Source organism: Dipodomys ordii, unplaced genomic scaffold (genome assembly GCF_000151885.1).
Source record: "Dipodomys ordii isolate 6190 unplaced genomic scaffold, Dord_2.0 Scaffold51, whole genome shotgun sequence".
NCBI classification, from domain to species: Eukaryota; Metazoa; Chordata; class Mammalia; order Rodentia; family Heteromyidae; genus Dipodomys; species Dipodomys ordii.
In genome coordinates, this window is record NW_012267267.1 from 1125180 (window position 1) to 1143652 (window position 18473).

The window sequence follows — 18473 nt, forward strand, 5'->3', positions numbered from 1 at the left end:
CTGTAGCTCAAGTGGTAGAGCGCTCGCTTTGAGCTGAAGAGCTGAGGGACAGCGCCCAGGCCCAGAGTTCAAGCCCCACGACCGACAAAAAAAAAAAAAAGAGAATGATCCTGGGCACCAGACCCAACTCTTCCAAAGTCCACTTGTTCAGACCAACTCACAAGCCAAGTCCTGTATATTTACCTTGCACCTGGCTGGTCTCAGCACTTCTAAAACACAATGCCCCTCTGCAGGGGCCCCAGGCCCTCTTCTGACGTTACAAGGAGTGTTATTGTGCACAAAGGGAAGCATAATGCTTTCAAGTAGCGTAAGCATGAACAGTTTGGTAGCTTTCCCCTTACTGGCAGGCTCGTTTCTTCTAAGAGCCTAAAATTAGGCTGGGTGCTAGCAGCTGATGGTTGTAATCCTGTCTACTCAGGAAGCTGAGATATGAGGATCAAGGTTCAAAGCCAGCTAGGGCAGGAAAGTTTATGAGATTCTTATTTCCAATTAACCACCAAAAAGCTGAAAGTAGAACTGTGGCTCAAGTGATAGAGCACCAGCGGTGAGCAAAAAAAAGCCAAGTGAGAGTGCAAGGCTCTGAGTTCAAGTCCCAGTACAGGCATAAAAAAATGGAAAATGCAAAGAGTCCAGACTTAGTTATGAGCTAATTATCAGTTATGTTCTTATGGCATAGCAGGAAATGAGTCATAGAAAATGTACAGGCTTTGTACTCTATGGAATGTAGTCCAGGTTGAACCGGAATCAGGAAAGCTGAGTTCATTCCTGCACCTTGGCCCGGGTTTGTGTGACCCCTTCCCCTCCTGAGTTGACTCCTCCATGCTTTCACCTGTACAGTGAAAAGTTGGCATTTATGACTTGTGTGAGGTACTGGGTGGATATGATTACCACCACCATCCTCTTACAAATGAGGCAGAGGAAGGTTCCAGGACTTGCCTGGGTGTGAGATATAATAGGAGATGGCACCAAGTCCTTGATTTCTGCAGCAAGGTCTCTGCTGTCACTGTGCATGCAGTGTGAGTGCATGTGAGTACATGTCCCTGAGCCTAAGCCTCTGAGTGAGGCAGTGATGGAGAAACTGAGGAAGAGAGGAATGAACAGGTCAGTCTCTCACCACCTTTCCAGGAGTTACAGCCCAGAGTGAGTATACCATGGAGATGAGGCTCTGCCTTCTGGCCAGTCTTAGTGCCCACACCAGTCCTGAAGGGCAGGCTTTGGCCCCAGGCTTGGAAGTGAATTCATTTTAAGTCCCTATGACTCTCCCCTAGAGTAATAGGGTGTGGCACTCATAGTCACAGCCATGGGTTCTGATCTCAGCTCTATCCCACATGAGCTGGGTGACCTTAGGTCTTCCTTTTTACCCTCTGGGACTCAAATTTATTATCCACTAAGTAAGAATAATATCAGTTCCTAACCTCATAGGGGTAAATAAAATAATGCATGAAAATCCTTAGCTTTAGGCTAGATATAAAAAGTATTAATAAATGGCAGCTCTATTAGTTCTCACTGCTATCGCTATTAGATATTGACAGCTCAGGGTGACATTACCTTGGTACTTCACCAGCTCTGCAGCTCCTGTTCCTGAGCTGTCTGCCAGCACCAGGTGAAGCAGGCCCAGCATAGACAAGCCATCCGTGTTCCTGACTTCTCTGTTCCCCAAAACTACACTTGTTCCATGGAGCTCTGCCCTTCCATCTCTCAGTTGACACTCAAGGCTCTTGCTCTGTTCTGAACATCCCTCTGACATTTCCAGATTGAAAGTTACAGAATGAGGCAGCGGGACCTTTGAGAGGTGGTGAGATCATGAGGGCTGAGCCACCTTGGGTGGCCTGACAGGAGTGGCCTGAGAGAGCTCATCTGTCCTTTACACTATGTCAGGGCACAGTGAAAAGACAATGAACCAGTAAGGAGGCCCTCACCAGGCACCAAATCTGCCAGCACTTCTGTCTTGGACTCCCCAGCCTCCAGAACTGAAAGAAATGAATGTCTATTACGTATAAGCTACCTGGTGTATGGTCATTTGTTATAGCAATTTAAACCCTAAGAAAGTCCCAAAAGGCCAGCTCAGACCAGAGTCCAAAGCCTCATGAATGAGAAGACTAGGCAAGGACCTGGGGAAAAGAGGAGCTACTTCTGTGTCCAGGCCTTCTGCTCATGGGGGACAGGCTGAGCAAGTGACAGAGATCCATCCCGTGCTTTGGGGAACCTTTCACCAGCTGTGGAATATAGCAAAGGTTTTCAACATGTGTACAGTTGAAAGAATAGTAAAATGAATGCTGTGGCTGAGCCTAAGGTAAAGGACACAAATTTTTGAAGCTCCTGGTTTATTCTTCATTCTTCTCCTTTTTGTTCTAAATCATTCCTTTTCTTTATAATTGTATTATATTTCTCCAGAAATATGTGTTGTTTAAATTTGTCCTGATATTTCCATCATACAAATGGAATCATTTTCCATATGTATATTTTCCATCACTATAACAAAATGCCCAAGTCTGGGTGATACATAAGGAAAAGAGGTTTATTTAGCTCATAGTTTGGAGACTAAAAGTCCCTAACAGGCAGTCCCACCTGTTGGCCTCAGGTGGGAGCCTCACAGTAGCAAGAGTAGGGGTGTGGATGACAACCACACCTAGAGGGATTTGGCAGGAAATGGCCATGGGGAAGGTAGACTTGTTTATATAACTCATTCTCAAGAGAACTAAGGGTCCTGTGGGAATCTAGGATTCCCAGGAGACTATCACCTTTCAACAAGTCCTGCCTCTTAAAGGTCCCACTGCCTCCCAACATCGCACACCAGTGACAAAGCTTCCAACACATGAGCCTTTGCGAAGCAGAGCACCTACCATCCATACCATATATTCTCCTGTGACTTCATTTTCTTTTGTCAGTCGTGGGGCTTGAACTCAGGGCGTGGGAGCTATCCCTGAGCTCTTCTGCTCAAAGCTAGCACTTTACTACTTTGAGCCACAGCTCCACTTCTGGTTTTCTGGTGGCTAATTGGAGATAGAAATTTCACAGGGACTTTCAGCTCAGAGTGGTTTCGAACTGTGATTCTCAGACCTCAGCCTCCTGAGTTGCTAGGATTACAGGGGTGAGCCACCAGCACCCAGCTGTGACTTCATTTTTTTTTCCACTTGAAAACGTAACTTTTGAAATTAAGTTGATGCATGTGTCTGTGCTTAATTTCCCTTTCCACAGTCTATAACATTCCATTGGATGAAAATACAGTACTTTATCTAATCGATTGCTAGTGAGCATTTTGTTATTTTATTTCAAGCAATATGAACATTGTTGTGTATTCCTTTATAGTGAACACATACAAGACTTTCTCTAGAGTCTAATTTCACCAGGAATTGTAATGTTGTAAGTGTTGACACACTTAAGGTCACCAGGAACTGCAAAACTTCTCTTTCAAAGTGATTGTAACTATTTACTCTCTTTCTGGCAACTAAGAAAGTGCTCCTGTTACTCTCCATCCTTGCAAACACTTGGTTTCATCAGGCTTTTAAATTTTAACCACTCTGGTGCATTGATGAAATGGCATTTCCTGCTTATGCTAATTCATTGAATATTTATACTTCCTGTTCTATAAAACGCCTGCTCCCTATGAAGCTTCCTTCCTCAAAAGAGAGTGACAGTACTGGGCACTGTTGGCTTACACCTGTAATCCTAGCTACTCAGGAGGGTGAGATCTGAGGACTGCAGTTCAAAGCTAGCCCGGGCAGGAAAGTCCATGAGACCCTTATCTCCAATAAACCACTCAGGAAACTAGAAGTGGCGCTGCGACTCTAGTGGTAAAGCTCTAGCCTTGAGCTGAAGAGCTGAGTGACAGAGCCCAGGCCCAGAGTTCAAGCCCCATGACCAACAAAAGAGAGAGACAGACAGAGACAGAGACAGAGAGACAGAAAGAGAAAGTGTGTGTATGTGTTGACAGTAAGTAGACAAATACAACTTCTGCAATTTATAGTAAACTCTAAGAAAACTCTATTCAGCCTCTTTCCAATCGGAACACTATGTGTTTCCACATAAATGAATCAGTTAGAAGTTTTAGAGAATGGAATACTTACATCAGCTCAAACCATCTCCCTTCCAATAGTTACAGGAGAAAAGACTAACTTGAGGGTGGAGAACCCTGGAACATGCCATTTAATCAGGCATCAGACTTCCAGCCAAGAGATGGCAATAGGAACAAACCCATCAAGTTTTTCATGACAGTTTAGCCACCACAGAGGACCTGTATCTACTCAAGAAGAGACAGACAAACCTCAATTAAGAGGGCATACTATAAATTCACTGCATGCAGTTATGGAAAGCATGAAGGTCAAGAAAAGACTTCAGACTGCTCAGACTAAAGGAATCATGAGGCACAAGTTTCTGAGCAGGCTCCTCTGCTGCTGGGGGCTTTATTGATATGAACAGAGAAGTGCATGGGATGCAAGGATTGGAAGGCAGATCCTGTTCATTTCCTCTTCTTGGCACTGGGTTGTGACTAGGAAGTAGAATATGCTCATTTAGGAAATACATGCACAAAATATTTTGTCGGGGTTACAAGATTTATGTTGATAACTTACTTCCAAATAGTTTATGGGGGGAAAACATTTTGTATTATGTTTCCAACTTTTTTCTCTACCTTAGTTTTTATTTATAAGGCGAGCTAGATAATAAGAAATAAGATGGGAAAGAAATGTACTAGCACAATTTAAGTTGGCACAAAAATCAGCACAGAGCAGAACCTACTCTGGAGAAACAATTTAGAGAAATAGAGAGCAGTCCTAAAAAAGCCAGTCAGTAGCAGCAACAGCCTCAGGGGAGAGGAAGGAGGAAAGGGAGAGGAAAAAGATGGAGATTTAAGATGGTGACAGACAGTCTCGTAAACCAAAAACCAACATACACAGAGAACAGTTTATAAGAGTCAAATGGATGGAAGAGAAATACCACTTTTTGAAGACAAAAGATAACCTTATACATAGACAACTTTGTACATAGGATTAGTTCTTTGATTGTATGAAAAAGTATTGGTGGGGGAAAAGCCTGGCAATATTTGCAAATTATAAAGGTAGAAGAGTAGTTGAAACCCAGGAGAGCCCAAGCTGAGAACCTGCAAAGGAATCAAACTCAGGCCATTCTCAAAGCAAATATCATATAGTATATCATGGCAGAACATAAAGGAGGAATTTGTGTAGAGGTGTAAGAATGGGTTTTGTGGGGAACAGGACAAGGCTGTCTTTAGCATAGTTTTGGGAGCTTAAAGACAGTGCCACCCTAGCTCAATCTTAACCATCACTCAAGGACGTATTACCCAAGGAAGGATAAACCAAGGACTCCAACTAGAGGAGACATATAGAAGTAAAGGAAGTAGTGATATCAGTGAAGCACTAAATTATGTCTGCGAATTGAAAATGACAATTTGAGGCAGGATTCAAACATAATTTTTTTTCATTTTTTATCTTTTTAAAACTTGAAATGGTTATATAAGAGATTAAAAATAAACATGTCCATGTGTGTGTCCAGTGCTTCTGATCAACCACCCCTTCCATCATTCTCCTCATCTGTCTGTTCCCACCCCCCAAACTCATATTTCTCACATCCTTTGTCACATATGTACATTGAGTATTTTTTCTGTATTTATCTACCCCTTTCCGATTACCACCCTCACCCTGCCCCGTTCAACTTTGTTTCAGGTTTCTGATGTTCATTTCCTTAAACTTTCTGTTAATTTTTAAAAGGTTATTCCATGGAGTTTCACTCCTGTATATATTGTACTTTAGTTGACTTGGTCATGTATATGTATGCATGTGTGTGTTTACATGGAAAATTGTATTTTACATCTAAGATCCACATGAGAAAAAATATATACCCTTTATTTTTCTAAGCCTAGCTTACTTCCCTCATATTTTCTAGATCTATCCATTTTGTTGCAAATAACATAATAGCTATAATTCTTACAGTGTTAAAAATAATGATTTTTTACTAACGAGCACCCAAGTAGATGGAAGAAGACTGTCCTTCTCTTCTGTGAGAAAAGAATCAGTAACTATTATTCAAGTGCTGACTTTGATACTGAGAAATAAGGGTGTCAAGTATACCCTAATAGATTATAAACAGAACTCTATACTTCTAAATCACTAAGAGAATCAAGTAAAATGTAGCCCTAATGTGAGAGGTAGAAAGCATTGGAAACTGGTTAAGGGGCAAAGAAACAGATAGCACAAACTAAGATAAAGCCTTAAAGTGAAAGTTAATTTTGAAAAATACAAGTTTACTAAGGTCCAATTTACTAATCTAGAAAGAAAACACTATTTTTTCTATACTAGCTCCTTAACTAAAACAAAATGACATATTTTTAAAAATAAAAGGATAGTGTACTCGAAAGCTGAGGTAAGATCACAAGTTCAAGGCTAGCCTAAGCTATATAATGATACCTTTTCTCAAAATGAATTAATGAATGAGTGGTCAGTGATAAATTCGACAAACATCAATAGCAATAATAATCTGAGAAATTCAGATTTCAGAGAATTCAAAGCAAAGAACATTCAATGGAAAACATGAATTCCTGCAATAATTTTCTTTGTGCTGGTATGGGGCTTGAACTCAAGGTCTAGGCATTGTCCTTTAGCTTTTTCACTCAAGGATAGTACTTTATCACTTGGCCATACACCTCCCTTTCCAACTTTTTATTGGTGGCTAATTGGAGATAAGAATCTCACAGCCATTCCTACCTGGGCTTGCTTTGAACCATGATCCTCAGATCTCCATCTCCTGAGTAGCTGGGATTATAGGTGTGAGCCACCCATAGGTCCCAGTTACCAGCAGTAATTTTTTAATGTGGTGAAGTAAGTGTACCATTGTGTAGTCCAGTGGAATGATGTACAATCAAATCATCATGTAATCATCACCTTTGGACTGTTTCTCATCTTGTAAAACTAAGGCTCTGTTCTTCCTTCCCTAAACCCTGATACCAGCCCTTCTGATTTCTGCCTCGATAACTCTGACAGTTGTAGGAACCTCCTGGGAGAGGAGTTATAGTGTTTGCCCTTTTGTGGCATCTTATCTCACATTGCGTAATGCCTTCAGGGTTCATCCATGTTATCACACATCTCAGGATTTCCTTCTTTTTTAAGGCTGAAAATGTTCCACAGTGTTGTGTACACCACCACTTTTTTCGGGTTTTTTTGTTCAACCATTGGTGGGCTTGGATTGCCTCCCCTCATTGGTTATTGTGATCGAAGCTTCTAAGAACAATTACACTTTTCTATACAATTACACTTTTCTAAGAGTTTGAACTCAGGGCTTTGCGTTTGCTGCTCTTGCTTGCTCTGAGCTAGCGTTCTACCACTTGAGCCGCACCTTTCCTTCTAGCTTTTTGCTAGTTGGTCTGAGATAAGAGACTCATGAGTTTGTCTACTTGGGCTGGCTCTGAACCTTTATTGTTGCCTTATGCAATGAGAAATTACCCCAATCCAAATAATAACCATAAAATACAAAATACCCAGGCTTAAGGGAAGATTTTTCATTGATTTTTTTTCTTTTTAGAAAATTTAAGCATGCTATAGAAGTTTTATTCTTGCATCTTCAGCCCCAACCACAGCACTGACCCAGAAGTGAGCTCTCAATAGCTAATCATTCAGTAAATTGGATGCAAGAATAACGACACTCAGTGTTGGAACCATCATCTATTGATGGCATCCCTTGGAAAAATTTTCCTGGACAAAAAAAAAAAAAATGGAAGCATGCCTCAAGTTCAGACACCATCTTCCTGGTTTATGTTAAATTGAGATGGAATGTACTTGGCTACCTCAAGAGGGTTTCTTAAGTCTTAATACTTCACAAAGCTTACATCTCTCTCATTTCACACTTGTCAGCCGATGCATCTGTATAAAAAAAAATTTTTTTTGCAAGGTATATCCTCAGAACGTAATACAATACTTAAAAGAAAACTATTTTCAGGACAAGTCTTCTATTACATTTCAGTCACAGTTGGTAAAATATCAGTCCCACTGGAACATTTGGTAAGGAACTCCCGTTCCTGGTGCGGGCTGTATATGTGTCCAATGCTGCTGGTTCTAGGAGGTGACATGCTGTGCTGTCCATGTCAGTGGAACTATTCTGATCCTATTCCACCATTCAGAGGGGTTACAATTACATGAGCAAGGTAATGAGTATATTTCTTACCAAGCATTGTTGCCTCCTCCTTTTGTTTCCCCTTTCCATCTCTTCCCTCTCCACTCCCCCCTATCAAGGTTGTAAAGTTCATTTTTCAACTTAACGTCTTGTACATCTTATTGTTGCAATGGGTCCACCTGTATCCCTATTTAAACAATTTGTTTTTTCCCTTCCCCTCCCCAAATTATACCAACATCCAACATCAAACACAGTGAAAATAGGGGTTATACGTGGGGGAGGGACATACAAAGCAACAAAGAAATCATCTTATAAATATGTTACAAACAATCCCAAGAAAGAAAAAACATTAACAGCATAAAACACTTGGAAATCCTAAAGCTTGGAAACTGAACACAATGCACTGATATATGATATAGGATGCACAATATTGTGCAATGCACCAAGCTACTGTCTTATGATAGCCATTTGTTGGAAAATCATGAACTCATGTTTTAAGTGGTCATCTTTCAGCATAATAGCTTGCTATATTGATAGGTATTCATTGTGTTTTAATTTCGTTTTTGATATACAATGCAGCATGATCTTTGCCCACTTAAGATATTAAGAAAGGGGGTGGGGTCCCATTTGGAATTCTAGAAGAGATTCAGTTGATGTTAGGAAAGAAATGCCTGCAATTAAAAAAAAAAGTCATTCACTTTAATTGTTCCAAGTTTTTTTAAATGGTAGGAAAAAGAAAAAAAGCATTAAAAATTACATGTGTACAAAGATACATAGGTCACAGCTTTCTTTTGTTTTTAATTACAAAGCTTTGGAAAACTAATTAATGCCAGCATGTATGAAATCACGAAGTCATTTCAATCTCATAATGATGAAGACATTTTATCATGTAGGAAAAGCCTCCTACTATGGTATTGAGATGGTAAGGAACCACACCAAGTATATAATATATGGGGCAAATTTAGTAAGAAAAAAACACATATGCAAAAAAACAAATACTCTTAAGAGCTTGTAGTAAACAGGTTACCAGGAGTCATCTCTGGGAAGACAATGGATGCGTTTAATTATCTTCCTACTGGTTTCATAGAAAATCTCGAGGTTTTCTCTTTTTTTTGGGGGGGGGTTCAGACATGGGGCCTGAACTCTGGGCCTGGGCGCTGTCCCTCAGCTCTTCAGCTCAAGGCTAGCGCTCTACCACTTGAGCCACAGTACCACTTCCAGCTTTTTTCTTATGTGGTGCTGAGGAATCGAACCCAGGGCCTCGAGCATGCAAGGCAAGCGCTCTACCACTGAGCCACCTTCCCAGCCCCTGGAGGTTTTCAATCCCAGTGTATTTACACATATCTTCAAAAACACTGTGAGTTTTGTTGTTGTTGTTGTTGTTTGTGGAAGTACCAAGGCTTGAACACAGAGCCTTGCATTTGTTCAGCTTGCTTGCTAGGCTGGTGCTCTACCACTTGAGCCATGCCTCCACTCCAGCATTTTGCTGGTGAATTGAAGATGGAGTCTCATAGACTTTTCTGCCCAACCTGGCTTCCAACTATGACTCTCCCCAGGAAGTAGATCTCCTCTGTGTGCTTTTGACCTGTGAGTAGATAAATACTCATTAATACACATCCTCTGTGTGAAGGAACAAAAATAAATGATCCAGTGAGTGACTATATATCTCCAAGAATGATGCTCGTTGCCCTGACTTACGTCCTTCCATCTTTTCAGCTTATCCACTCACCAAATGTCCTCCTCCCACCATCTTCCCCAATGCCGAAGTGGTCACTGAGAATGAAGAATTCAACATAGGTATGTACCATCTCCATAGCAGCAGGAAACCCAGGAACAGAGCTGGGCCAGTGGGAGGGGCCAGGCAGAACAGCTCATTCCTACCTCCTGTCTGTGCAGAGAGACAAAGCTCATACAGGGGGTTGACACCGAGCCCCAAATACTGACCTTATCCTTCCAGCGAACCCTAGGAAGAGGAGCTGGGGAAGTAGTTCTCCTCTGTGTGATTTTTGAGAAATAAGTCCATGTAAGGTAGTATAAAATGTCTTCGAATATGAAAATACCTATGGTCTCAGACAAGACCAAGCTACAGGAAGGAGCAGCAGCCTGGGCCATTGACTGGAGTTGAGCTTGTTACTGAATAACACATGATCTACCATTGGTTGTCTGGCCTGGAAGTGGGTTCAAAAAATGCTAAATTGATTCAAGATACTAATATTAAGTAGCGCCATCTCACTGCCCCAGAGAATCCCCATGTCGATCTCTCTTGACAGGTGACATCGTGCGCTATAGGTGCCTACCTGGCTTTACCTTAGTGGGGAATGAAATCCTGACCTGCAAACTTGGAACCTATCTGCAGTTTGAAGGCCCACCCCCCATTTGTGAAGGTAAGTATACTGGGCCATGTCTTCCTGGGGCCTAGATATCCTCCCAAACCAAGCCCTGGATCTGTGCATCTTTCTCTTACCTCAGTCCCTGACCCAGAGAGAAGTCTATCTGATGAATGGGCAAAGGAATATGGATGAATGAGAACCCTTCTCTGAGCACTAGGACTGAGGAGTGGCTACAGTGGCCACATTTGTTCCTGTCTTCTTTTTTCCTTACCTGGATGTTCCCTGAATTGCACGGTGCTGTGCATAGGGAAGCAGAAGTTCCAGGATGTCAGGGGAGGGTGGCTCACACACCACCCTTCTCCTGCAGGGGTGAAAGTAAGCATCCAGGGTACCGGGTGCAACCCAGGCAGAAGGTAAAATCACTTTTACCTGGCTGTCCCAGCTGAACCCAAAGCCAATCTTCTCCACTCACTAGGTGACTGACCCTGAGCGAAGTTCCTGGTTGTCTCCCCAGTAAAGTGAGCATAATGGCCGACTTGTGCCATGGGGTTGGGGTTATTGTGAGGATTAGTGGGTTGGTAACATGAAGTGATTTAGGATGATGTGTGACACGTAGTAACTGCTCCCATTGGGTGTGATTACTGTAACTATTACTATTAGAGCATCTAGTATTTGGTTACCAACAAATCCATAGAATGACAGACAGATCAATGGAAGGACAGGTCACTCTCTTCCACCTCTTGGGAATCAGGAAGAGGAAGAGCCTGCTGTAAATCCAAGTGTATTTATCCCAAAATCCAATGTGTGCTTTCTTATGCTTATTTTATAGATATCTCTTTTGGATTTGGGGGATCTTGCTATTGTCTATATTAAGTACCAACCCCATCTATCTGAAAGCCAGGTGGCAGTGCCCATATCTGAACAAGGAAGTGATTTACAACAACTGGTCTGTCTAGGGCCCCAGCAATATAGCAACATTGACACAGAAACACACATGGGCCCATGTGGGGAGCGGAAGAATGATAGGTGTGGGGTCTTACATAAATATGCTCAAATCCTGGTTTCCAGCAGTGTCTTCTGCACCAGGGAGAAGCCAGTGAGTTGGCTCTGGTTCCATCCCCACTCCATGTGTCTGGTGTCTCTTTCTTTCTCCCAGTACACTGCCCAACAAATGAGCTTCTGACAGACTCCACTGGCGTCATCCTGAGCCAGAGCTACCCTGGAAGCTACCCCCAGTTCCAGACCTGCTCTTGGCTGGTGAGAGTAGAGCCAGACTACAACATCTCCCTGACGGTGGAATACTTCCTCAGTGAGAAGCAGTATGATGAGTTCGAGATCTTTGACGGTGAGTCAAAGACCATGTGGTCTTCTGCTGCAGAAGACACATACTTGCTCTAGGCCCCAGGGATTCTGCACTGCAGTTTTCCTATTGGGGCTTGCCAGAGGCTCCATGCAGTGCCTTGCTCTAGCATTGAAACCCAAGACCACGGGGTCAAGTGGGTTCTAGAGAAGCTGCTTGCTTGGCATCCTGGACCTACACAGAACCCTTTGTCACTCCAATTATCACTCAAAGCCCACAAGCAGTCTTGACCATCTATTGATGAACACATCAGAGCAGTGTTCCCAAATGGAGAAAGTGCTGCCTCCAAAACACAGAGTTTGCCGTGCACCTTGCTTCTCTTTGGTGGTAGGAAGCAAAACATACGTCCATTTGCTCCTTAGTTTGGGTGTGCCTCAGCATACCCCAAGCCACTGCACTTTAGAAATTTCACTGTAAACTTCATAGAATTTCTCTCTCTTACCCTCTGGAACACAGGAGCATTGCAGAAACTTCTATGCTAATTGTCCCTAATGGCTCATCAGATCTGATTAATATGGTATCTCCAATATAGTGAAGCAGTATGCTCCATTCTGCAGGATGTCCAGATGGTCCCCATCCCTCATAGTATGCTATGACAGGAAAAGCAGGAAAATTAACATAGCTGTGGGACAGAACAATGAATAGGTACTGTCAACTACCTCATGTGACTGCAATGGCTTCTGACCTTCTTTTCTGATGGGTTTGGAAAAGAATACATCATCAGATCCGTGGTTGCCTCCCAGGAAACCGTGAGACTAGAAATCTGCTCTGATGAAGGTACCATACCTGGCACAAATGCCACTACTAGGTTGCTACTTGGTTTAACCTACATGTGGAGTAGAACTGGGCAGTAGAACTGGACTCTGTTTTGTACCAACATCTCTCCTCATAACCCCTCCCCATTCAGAGCAGCCAGGTATCAGCACCAATCCACACTCTGAATCCAGCATCTCACATGTGTTTACACATTCTCATTCAGCGATATTCAGCCATCTCAGTAAATATTGGTGGGTCTTTTGAGGAAGAACTAGATGAATCACTGCTATCTACAATTGATCTTAATTTTTTTTGCACCATTTTGCCTTTCCCTTAGCGTAAGTGTTCTAGAATGGGGAGGGAAGCCTGGCCTGGCCTACAAAGTAGAGGAAGGACTGTAACTCTGTATTGGGGATGACTTTCTTCCTCATCTGATTAGCCATTCCATGGTCTGTTTTACTCATACCTTTTTGGACTCCCTTCCATCTAGTTAGCCCTTTGGAATCCCATATCCAGCTGGGTGCTGGTGGCTCACGCCTGTAATCCTAACTACTCAGGAGGCTGAGATCAGAGGATCATGGTTTAAAGCCAGCGTGGATAAGAAAGTCCATGAGACTCTTACCTTTGATAAATTGCCAAAACAGCTGGAAGTAGAGCTGTGGCTCAAGTGGTAGAGTGCTAGCTTTGACCAAAAGACAGCGCCCAGAATTGGGAAAAAAAATCCCATATCCTACAAGCTATTTCTCTAGATACTTCAGGCCAGGCCTTCCTAGCTAGAAGATTCTAGAATCCTGCCAGCTCCACTAGGGAGCCCAATTCCATGATAGTATCTTTTCCCATCCATTTCAGCCCACAAAGGGCAGCATCACCGGTACTCACTGGTCACCAAAATGCTCTGCACGGCTGACTTTATTAAGTGAGGACCTCAGGACCACTGAGGATTACAGTCAGCCTGCAGGGTTGCTGCTGTCAAGACAGACCTGTGGGAGCATCAGCATGCCCCTTCCTAAGCCTCTCTACCCTGTGTGTCATGGTTCGCCACAGCATTTCTGGTGGTCCCACTTTACTAAACGTAGCTCATCACTCTCCCAAGCTTCTCAACAACATGTTAGAACTTCCTCTAGATACAGAAATCCTGGGTTGTGGATATTCCAGTTTTATGCCACCTGAACCTTGAACCAAACCCCTCTTGCTGCAATCCCAGTCATTTATCTTGGGGAAAATAGGCAGAGAAAAGCCTTTCTCAACGGGCCTTGGGGAAGGGATATGGAGCACTCGGCTATTTATGTTTATGAAACCTGACTCTTTTGTGGCTTTACTGTTATCTATTCCTTCAGTGGATATTTTTGTACATATGGAGGGACATCAAGCTGTTTTTAGTGTGTACACAAGAAGTAGGGTAGCCAAGTGGAAGAATTTCCCCTTTTTGGAAACCAGCTCTCCAGCAACCAGCTGCTTGACCCTAGCCCAGTCCCAAAACAGCAACTAGATGTCATCTTGCCTGCCAATTTCTGTAGGTGGGCAGGGACTTCCTGGAGCAGAGCTCTAGATGGGGCTCAAGAGGAGAGAGCCCTTCTGCAATGTGGAGATGCCGTGTCACCCAGCCAGCTGAATCTCATGTCTACATCTGTGGTTCTCTGTAGAGCCAGGATGGCTTATACCTCTGTATCCTTCTCACTCAGGTCCCTCAGGACAAAGTCCTCTACTGAAAGCCCTCAGTGGGAATTATTCAGCTCCCCTGATTGTCACCAGCACCGGCAACTCTGTGTACCTGCGCTGGTCATCTGACCACGCCTACAATCGGAAGGGCTTTAAGATTCGGTATTCAGGTGAGTAAGTCATGAGGATTCATGAGAAAGGCCTTGGCCCCTAAACTCCTAAGATATTATCCCACATAAGCCATGATCTGTCTCTTCATCAAGGTAGTATGCTTTTGTGTGGGGGTTGGGGGCTTCTTTCCTCTAAATCTGTATCCCTGTGACTGTCTGAGTGGTCTTTGACATTTTCCTCCCTCCCTCATTCTACTCCTTTTCTCACATTCTTCCCTCTCCTCCCCCTGCCAGCCTGTGTCTCCAAGATAAGTTTATGATCTAATAATGCCTTAGGGGATCCTGTCTCCTTAGAAATTTAGAAAATGTTAATGTGAATTTCTTAACGAGAAACAAAAGCCAGTGAAGAAAAGAAGGAAGAGAACAAATCTCTTATTGGCCAGTGTTAAACAGGTAGTGATGGTTGGGCTGTGTTTTCAAACCAGGGACATCTCTGCTTCTCTGCAAGCCCGATCTTTTCTGGTTTGTTGTTATTGCTATTCATTTGACATATAATAGATGAATATATTTGTGGGGTACCATGTGATATATTTTGTGCATATATACAATGCGTAATGATATAATCAAGGAAATTAGTATATCACCTCAAACATCTTTCATTTCTCTGGATTGAGAATAATCAAAATCAAGTGTTTTTCAAATAGTAGATAAATTTCCAGTTAGCTACAGTCATTTTCTTGTGCTGTAGAACTCCAGAACTTTATCCTCCTGCCTAACTGTATTTTTGTACCGTATATCTGACCTCTTTTTATACCTTCCCCACTTTCACTCTCTCCTCAAGCTTTGGAAACCCTGACTGTATGCTCTACGCTATAAAATCACTTTTGTCAGCTTCCACATAAGAGTGAGAACCTGTGGCATTTGCCTTTTTGTGCTTGGCTGATTGCTCTTAATATAAGTCTTCTGTTTCTACCCACCTTGCTATAAATGACTGGATTTCAGTCTTTTCTGTGGCAAGCTGTATTTTATAGGCCAAGTTAGATCAAAGGCCAGGCCTTTGAGACAGCCAACCCAGGCAACAATCTATAAGGAGCACAAAAGTATCTCTGGGAATGTGATAAAGTAGAAAAAAATGAATTTATCTGAACCTCCATCATGGAGATCACTGCCCAGGTTGAAGAAAAATGTGACAAGCTGTCTGATGGCCACATTGAAAGGCAGTGGGTCCCAATGAGCTGCTGGCTGGCCCCTGTAGGCTTCATAGTAGCACTGAGTATCTGGTGCCTGTGTAGAGTTCCACCATGCACCAGTGCTCCCTTGGCAGTCTCCCTCACTGTGTTTGACCTGCATTCCAAACAAGTGTTGGGCACGTTTTTTAACAACATTAGTTGGAGCTGCTTTTGGTGGTTCACACCTGTAATCCTAGCTACTCATGAGACTGAGATCCAGAAGATGATGTATCTGAGATCCCAAAGATCATATCACTACATCCCTACCTCCCTTCCCCCCCAAAAAAGAGCCTCAGCAAAAGCCAGGCTGGAGACATAGTTTAAATGTTAGAATGTCAGCCAAACAAGCAAGGCAATTAACTGTGAAGTCCTGAGTTCATATCCTAGTACCACGCAAAAAAGACTATTGCCTGGGAGCTAGTCATGGTAGTATACGACTGTCATCCCAACTACTATCGAGGCAGAGATAGGAAGATTGATATCCAAGGCCAGCCCAGGCAAAGGCCTGAGCCCCTATCTGAAAAACAATAAAAGAAAAGGCTGTGGCTCAAGTTTTAGAGTACTTCCCTAGTAAGCTAAAGGCCTTGAATTAGGTCCTCAGTATCACAAAAAAAGAAAGATACAAAAAAAAAAAGAAATAAAGGATGAGGGAGAGGATAGGAGAAGGAAGGAAAGAGCAAAGGAAAAGAATGCTAGTTGGAAGACATGATAGCACTTGGTAATTTGACATCCTTCCCAACTAATGTTCTGAGCATCTCTGGTAGGGTTTGTGACATGCGGTCTCTTGGGCTAGGGTTTTTGTCTGTTTCCGTCTTTGTTAATTTCCCAGCATTTAGAGCAGCAGCTGGCACTTAATGTACATTAGAGATCTATTTATTGAACAAATGAATGAAATACATGGAAGCCATCCACTGAGGAGAAACGATCCCTGGGAAATGTAGAGAAATAGATGTCCTGGATTCCCACAGGATCCCCTACACAACACAAAGAAAAATAACCATTTATTGAACACTAAATGTCCTGGGTTATGCTAGAAGCTTTATAAACATGGTTATTTTTAAATTGTCCCCAACACTTACAATGTAGTTACAGTATTACAGGTCCAATTTCAGTGATCTGTGATAAGTTCAGAAACTGTACAGCTTGGCAGTCACATCTTTTGGGAACCCTGACCATTGGGTTTCTTTCCAAGGATACCTTGATGCTGAAGGAGTTTGAACACTTGAACTGAGCCACACAATCTAGCCTGTCTTCAAGCCATTAAAAGGACCACTGAGCAGTTTTCTCTGCTTTCAAATTCGTGTTGTTGTTGTTGTTGTTGTTTTGGCTCTACTTAACCTACTGTCTTTCAATGTGGACCACTCAGACCTTGCTAAATAATTAGCAAAGGACCCAGCAGTGGCAGGGACAAGGAAATAGGGGCATGGGAAAAAGGACAGGGTCCAGCAGGTAGTACGATGTCTGCTTCATGCTTGTACTTGTTGTTCAGCTTCTTACTGCAGCCTGCCCAGGGCTCCACTCCATGGCTTCATTCTGGGTCAGACCAGCACCCAGCCGGGTGGCTCCATCCACTTTGGTTGTAATGCAGGATACCGCTTGGTGGGACACAGCATGGCCATCTGTACCCGGCACCCCCAGGGCTACCACCTGTGGAGTGAGGCCATTCCTCTCTGTCAAGGTAAGAAGCACATGGGAAGCGGGTCTGATCCAGTTCACATCCTGGGCCTCGGTCAGGACTAGTCACTTCCACATGGAAGATTCTGTGGGTTGATAATGAGTTCATTTCTCTGAGCAGATGTTTATTAAGGATCTGTAGCTTCTCTAGCCCTGGGGATTATATGAACAGAAGGTTTTATTTTCAGAACCAATGGGGGAATATGTGCATGCAGAAATGCAAAATGGCAAGGAAGGACTAAAACAGGAGTAGAAACAGTGTTAGAGAGCCCCAAAGTAAAAAGAGTCCCACCTTCCTCATGAACCAGTGACAGAGGGCTCCCGGAAAGGGGAGAGAGCGTCCCAGGCCTCTGCAGCAAGTGTACTGAGTAAACATTTGAAATATACCATTGAATTTGCACGCATATTCAGACTGGAAATCTGAGGGGGAAAAGTATAGATAAAGAAAAAGTAAAGAGTGAAAAAGAATTGTAATCCTGTTACGTGAAAGCACTAACATTAACATTTCAGTACATTTCTTTTGTTAACATCTAGCGTGTAAATTGCCATTAGTGTCATGGTTGCACAGGACCCTGGGAAAACTGACATTTACTCAAGCATCACCTTTTTGTAGGTCACATGGAATTCTGTATAATTTGCTTTAGGGATATCCATATTTACTTCCTTAAACATAAAATAATATTTACCCAAACGAACTCCAAGAAATGGAAATAAGAAGGTTTGTTTTTTCTTTGTTGCTATTTTTGTTTTCTTTATCTTTTGTCTTGTTTGCAAGTTTATCTGTTTGGGGGAGGGTAAAAGGGGCACAGAAAGGGTGGGACAAAGGGTGAACATATGCAGCAGTGGTACTCACTAGACACTATGTTGAAAATGAACTATACAACTTGTGGGTGGAGACAGGAGGGAAAAACTGGGAGAAAGCAAGGGAACCAGTGACACTGTTCAAAAAGAACTGTACTTATTACCTGACTTATATAACTGTAACCCCTGTACATCACCTTTACAATAACAATAAAAATACATATTAGAAATAATAATAAATTCCAAGCAGTGAGATGATTGAATTATAACATATGCAGATTTTTATAGTTTTGTTGCCTGGATTAGAACGCAGGGCCATAAGCTCTATGCTTGGCTTCTCTGCTTACAGATAGGGCTCTACTACTTGAGCCCCACCTGTAGCCTAACACTTTGCTGGTTAATTGGAGATCTAGTCTTGCCGAATTTTTTTATC

General features: G+C 42.7%; 1 protein-coding gene across 1 annotated transcript in view; it reads left to right on the plus strand.

Moving 5' to 3' along the window:
* The window catches only part of Csmd2 (CUB and Sushi multiple domains 2), a 522404-nt gene that overhangs the window by 460812 nt on the left and 43119 nt on the right, over positions 1–18473 (plus strand). Inside the window, exons 45-49 of the mRNA XM_013020489.1 lie at positions 9838–9918; positions 10392–10505; positions 11608–11796; positions 14250–14396; positions 17055–17243. Of these exons, the coding sequence (XP_012875943.1) occupies positions 9838–9918; positions 10392–10505; positions 11608–11796; positions 14250–14396; positions 17055–17243 (720 nt within the window). The remainder of the gene's footprint in view (positions 1–9837; positions 9919–10391; positions 10506–11607; positions 11797–14249; positions 14397–17054; positions 17244–18473) is intronic.